This window comes from Peromyscus maniculatus, chromosome 8 (genome assembly GCF_049852395.1).
Source record: "Peromyscus maniculatus bairdii isolate BWxNUB_F1_BW_parent chromosome 8, HU_Pman_BW_mat_3.1, whole genome shotgun sequence".
Taxonomy (NCBI): domain Eukaryota; kingdom Metazoa; phylum Chordata; class Mammalia; order Rodentia; family Cricetidae; genus Peromyscus; species Peromyscus maniculatus.
The window spans coordinates 52,289,001-52,295,000 of NC_134859.1; the positions used below are offsets into that span (position 1 = coordinate 52,289,001).

At 47.8% G+C, this 6,000-nt stretch overlaps 1 protein-coding gene across 1 annotated transcript in view; it reads left to right on the forward strand.

Moving 5' to 3' along the window:
* Positions 1–151: 151 nt before the first annotated feature.
* The window catches only part of Rcvrn (recoverin), an 8,507-nt gene continuing 2,658 nt past the window's right edge, over positions 152–6,000 (forward strand). The window contains exons 1-2 of the mRNA XM_006973640.4: positions 152–619; positions 4,965–5,076. Coding sequence (XP_006973702.1) covers positions 239–619; positions 4,965–5,076 — 493 coding nt within the window. The 5' untranslated portion in view covers positions 152–238. The remainder of the gene's footprint in view (positions 620–4,964; positions 5,077–6,000) is intronic.

Below are 6,000 nucleotides of genomic sequence, written 5' to 3' on the forward strand. Positions count from 1 at the left end.
CACTCTGGTCCTTTCTTCTCAGCAGACACAGAGGAGGTGAGTGACTACTCTCAGCTCTTTATTTTAATCTCAGGAGGGCTCTGTGCCCCTCCTCCTTCGAAGGACTGGGAGGGACTGTCTGCAAATCCCCCCCTAATCCATCAGCACCTGGGTCTCCACCCTACAGCTGCCCACAGCCTCGCTAGCCAGGCGACCACACTTGTCCCTCCCGCCCCCACGGCGCCCACTCTCCCTCACCATGGGGAACAGCAAGAGCGGGGCTCTGTCCAAGGAGATCCTGGAGGAGTTGCAGCTCAACACCAAGTTTACGGAGGAGGAGCTGTGTGCCTGGTACCAGTCCTTCCTGAAGGAGTGCCCCAGCGGCCGCATCACGCGGCAGGAGTTCGAAAGCATCTACTCCAAGTTCTTCCCGGACTCAGACCCTAAGGCCTACGCGCAGCACGTGTTCCGCAGCTTCGATGCCAACAGCGATGGTACCCTGGACTTCAAGGAGTACGTGATCGCGCTGCACATGACCACGGCGGGCAAGCCCACACAGAAGCTCGAGTGGGCCTTCTCGCTCTACGACGTGGATGGCAACGGGGCCATTAGCAAGAATGAGGTGTTGGAGATCGTCATGGTCAGTGTGTCTCTGTCCCGGCCACCTGTGTGGGATCCCCGGGGAGGAGGGCATGGGGTGGAGGGCACAGATGCTGTGTAGCCCAGTGGAGTGGGAAAAGGAAGGACCTCCAACGTACCGAGAGAATTAGGGGGTACCTCCCCGTAGTGTCATCTGCTTCCCAAAGAACAATCGGGGTGTTTCCTAATACAGTTCAAATTTTCCCTTCCTCCTTCTTCCCTCCTCCCCCTCCTCTCTCCCTCTCTTCTCTTCCTCCTTTCCTCTCTCACACGTTTTCCCCTTTCCCATTAAGTCTTCAGGTTTTTTTTTTGGGGGGGGGGTTGTTTTGTTTTATTCAGTAACACACATGTAGATTCTACGACAGTAAAGTTGAAACACATATGCTTCAATTATAAAGCATTGACCACAGCGGGGGACATGGTAGATTCCTAGATTGGTCCTGATTGGTTCTCTTCCTAATCCTGGTGTGGTGGGCCTAGGCAGGGATCCTCAAGGTTCCTGATCCGATCTGTGGAGTTCTCTGTCTCCTCTCCCTTCTGCCTACGGTTTGTTCTGAGTATTTTTGCTATCTTACAAGTAGTTCCTTTCTATCTGATATATAAGCAGTCTGTGAAATTTAGAAACGATGCCAAAGGGATGTTGCAGACTAAAATCCATAATCCATGTACTGACTGTTAGTACATTGCTACACGCCTTTCCAGTGTTTTATCTGCTTTAAGACAGTTCCGGAATCTTAACATATTTACATGTGACTTTTCCCCATGCCTTTCCTGTTATTCTTTTATCATGAGTATTTTCTATATCATCACAGATATTTCAGAAACATTTTATTTTTCTAGGAGTCTTCCTGTACCGTTCAGGCTGTCCTCAGGTTCTCAGCCTTCTTACCTCAGTCCCCACAGGAGCTGGGATTACAGATGTGACCACAGGCAGTTTAAAAATATGTTAAGAGCTACTTAAAATTCTACCCTATGGAAATGTCTTAAGGTCAATCATTCAAGCGTCCTATAGTTTTAGACATCAGAGAACTTCAATTTCCCCCCATATCATGTCACTGAAGTTCTTTCTTTGAGTGTCTTCCGATTTTCCTCCTAACCCAGCCCCCCACCCCGCCCCATCCCTATCACTTGCTTTATTTTTTGAATTCCATTCCTGTTAGAAGGGACAATATTCTTCATATTTTGTGTAATGTTTGGTGCATTTGTAATCATGCTTTTTTACTTGCAAAATTCTCCCTGTCCCTTATTAGGATAAACCACAAACATGATAGCAAGGCCTGTAGCGAGGGGCAGGCTAGGTCATCTCTGGAAAAGGGTCCAACATGTGGTGCTCTCACTGTCTGTGGGGCAAAGCCTGCAGAGCAACCTCCTCTGGGTTAGTTTTGGAGTCCCTGGGTGGCACGGGGTGGGGACCAATTCAAAGCCACCTAAAGAGTGCTAGGTTGATGCTCTTCTAGGAAAAGAGGAAGGAGAGGAGCAGAGAGAAGAGGCAGGGAGGAGAGGCTGAGTCCAAGGCCTCCATCGTCACCGGGTCACAAGGTCATTGTGAAAGCATTGGTCTGGAAGCCAGAAATGATGAGTTCTTGTGCCAGCTCTGACACCAACTCACTATAAGACCGTGGGAAATGCATATAACCTCCCCTGGTCCAGGGTGAGGCTTTGATGATTTCTATGGCCTTTCCCAGAACCCTGAGGGCTTGACTCCCTCCCACTCTACCACCAGCCCGCTCAACGTTGGAGGAGAGGTCACACAGATAGCCAGTCACAGCCAGTATTTAGCCATCATGCCTGGACATGGTGCCGGTAGATCAGGAGAGAGGAATTCTGGGAGTCATCTATACTTCTGTTCATTTCAGGGGGTCTGTGTGCTGCCTATAAAACCCCTTCCCTGGACTACCGGGGTTGGTGTCCTTCTCGTCCTAGCACCAGTGGGCAAGGGCATTTCTTATGGATGTTGACCCTCCTGAAGTCCAGGCATTGTTACCCTTTTGTAGTGTCCTTGAGTCTCCAGGGAGGCAGGGGGTTTGGTCAAAGGCAGCAGCTGCCCAGGTTCTCTTGTCAATGTACTTACCCACGGTCTGAGGCTGCCTAACAACTGAGGATCTCTAGCCTTGAGTGTCCTCTGTGAACCTGGCTGGACCTAGAGCTGCTGAGCCAGTAGAATCCTAGAAACCTGGTATCAGGATAAACAGGGACCACCTTGTTCACTTCTCTGATGTCATATAGGTCAGGAGCACTTCTGGCTTTGTCCTCGATTGGAGGAATCCTAACATATTTACATGTGACTTTTCCCCATGCCTTTTCTGTTATTCTTTTATTATGAATATTTTCTATTTCATCACAAGTTTTTCAGAAACATTTTATTTTTCTGGGAGTCTCCCTGTGCCGTTCAGGCTGTCCTCAGGTTCTCTGCCTTCTTGCCCCAGTCCCCACAGTAACTGAGATTACAGATGTGACCTCAACCAGATTAAAAATATGTTAAGAGCTACTTAAAATTCTATCCTATGGAAATGTCATAAGGTCAATTGGGATAAACAGGTACCACCTTGTCCAATTCTCTGATCTCATTCATATAGGTCAGGAGCACGTCTGGCTTTGTCCTCAATTGGAGAGAGAAGAGGCTGGAGGGGATCCCTGGGCCCAACACCCAGCCTTTCTCTGGATTCCTCCCTCAGCTGGAGGGTATCTAAGGGGATTTCTGTGTCCCAAGCAGACATTTGCAAATCTTGTTCACATCTCCCTTCCACGTCCCTAACCTAGTCCATGATCTTCAGAAATGAGATAAGCAGACTCAGGTATAATGCAAGAATGCAGATTCTAGAACTTATCTGCCCGTGTTAGAATCTCTGCTGCCCTGGGTAACTTTGCAGGAGTTTGATGTTTCCAGGTTTGCTTGCTGCCTGTAAAATGGGACCAACAACATCCTCTCTGTAAGGTTCTCTTGAGAATTAATCTAAAAATGCTTAGAAGAGTGATGTGAGTGTGTAGATAGATGTTAGCCTTTATGGTCATAGGCCAACATCTGGTTAGTCCTGCTAGAGAACTGGGAAAGAGAACCTTGCAGACCCAGAAGACACTGTTTGATTCTCTCAAGCCTGTAGGAGGCAGGGTCTGTGCTAGTGGCCCCCAAACTTCAACCTCGGCGCTGCTGTGAGATAATTGTTGGGATATTTCTATTTCTTACTTTTTTTTTCCTGAACAAAACTATGGCGTCTAGTCAGAAAAGTCAAATGGCACACTAAAAAGCAAGTTTTCCTCCATATTCACTGTCCCTTACAAAGGTCTCAAAGGTGCTAATGATGCCTGGGTCCCGCCCTCAGGAATTTTGATTCAGTAAAACGTGTGGGGCTTTGGTAGGCACCTGGACTGTAAACTTGTTGCCTTGGAGGGCACCTGATGCTCCAGGCTGTTTGGGTATCAAGAAAGAGAAGTAATGATGTGGTGGCCCAAATAATGACCAGGGGCTTCCTTTTCTACACATCCTCTCCAGCACTTACCTCTGGTCTTTGTGTCTGGGGTGGGAGTGTTTATTGCTGCGCTGAGGATCAAACCTGGGCCTCCCGCAAGCTAGAGCTTTACCACTGAGCCATGTCCCCAGCCCCATCTGACAAGAGACCCAGACAAAGCAAGCTTTTGCAAGAGTAGCTGTCCCAGCAGGTGGAAGGGATACCTTGCTATGGTCTTGATTTCCATTGGACCTAATGACTAATGAAGCTGAGCACCTTTTCACATACTTGTTGGCCATCTCTCTTTTTTATTTATGTTTTTTAAAGAAATGCCTGTCCAGTTCCCTTGTCTGTTTTTAATTCAGTTGTTTATTGTTTTGTTTGCTTCTGTGTGTGGTTTTGTTTATTTGTTTGTTGTTTGTTTGTTTGTTCGTTTGTTTGAGACAGAGTCTCACTATGTAGCCCTGGCTATCTTGGAGCTCCCTGTGTAGACCAGGCTGGCCTCTTTCTCTTTTTCCACCACCCTCAATGGCACTTACTGTTTTAGCATTGAGTTGGAGGTGTTCTTCATATATGCTATATATTAATCCCTTATTAAAGTAATCCTTATCAAAGGATTGTAAACATTTTCTCCTATCCCAAGGTTATCTAATCTTGTTGTCTCCTTCGCTGTGTAGAAGCTTCTTAAGTTGTAATATAATCCCAATAGTTCAAATATCATTATCACAACCAACGTCATGAAGCTTAATGCGCCCTCCAGGAATTATATAGTTTGGGCTGGAAAATTAAGTCTTTAATCCATCTCTGGTAGATTTGTGTGTAGTGCGAGACACGGATTTCTCATTACCACTAAGCCCTTACTGCTCCTTGTGACTAGATCTTTCTCTCGGTCTGCTACAGGCTATTTTCAAAATGATCAAGCCTGAGGATGTGAAACACCTTCCAGATGATGAAAACACCCCAGAAAAGCGGGCTGAGAAGATTTGGGCATTCTTTGGAAAGAAAGAGGATGGTGAATTCCATTGTCTTTATTATTTCTGACTTTACAGCCTCTGCTATTTCCTGGAGACCCCCAGCAGGATTCCCTCTTCTGAGTCCCAGTGCCCAGGCCGGGGACACTTCTTGTCACCACACTTTCTCCAAGCTATCTTCAAAGTCAAGGGTAGTGGTCAGCCAGATGCATCGGCGAGGACTAGGTCTACTACTACCCTCCAGCCGATGGAGAGTACCAACACACCCCTATTACTCACCAAACTCACTCACTGCCTGGGCTTGCGGGGGAAGGAAGGAAAACACTATATATCCCAGGTTGACAGTGAACTAGTGGTCCTCCTGCCTCAGCTTCATGAGTACTGGGGTGTCAGGTTTGGCAGTCTTTTAACCTAGAGCTAATGTAAAGTGTGCAGGCTCCCTGGCCATGTGTACACACTGGCGAGTTTAGAGGAATGCTGCCCTTTCTCTCTTCTAGTTACTTGCTATGCAGATGTTCCCTGCACAGTGAGAACAGGAGAAGACAGCAGCTCACCCAGCAGAGACCCCAGGACTAACCAAGAAGTTACTTTCAGTGACCTCAAAACCCCACCAAGAAGGGATTAGAGTCAATGACATTGCTAGGAGTTTATTGAGAGGACAGCCACCAAGGGAAACCGGGCAGGGACCTGTGGCTGGGAAAGCCCATGTCATGAGGACCTGGCCCCCATCTGGGAATCAGTACAGGGATAAAGGACAGGGAGGAAGGATAGGTAAGAAGCACCTAGGCCGTGACACTCTAAGACAGTGCTGGCAGTCATTGGGATGTCCTCACTGGGCCTTTCAGTGTCCTTGCTCTGCTTAGTGGCTGCCTGGGAGCAGCCTCTGGAGCTTGAAAGAGTGATGAATTCCAGAATGTGGCGGCTAGAGCTGTTGGTTCATGGCACGCACAGCCATTACAGGAAGG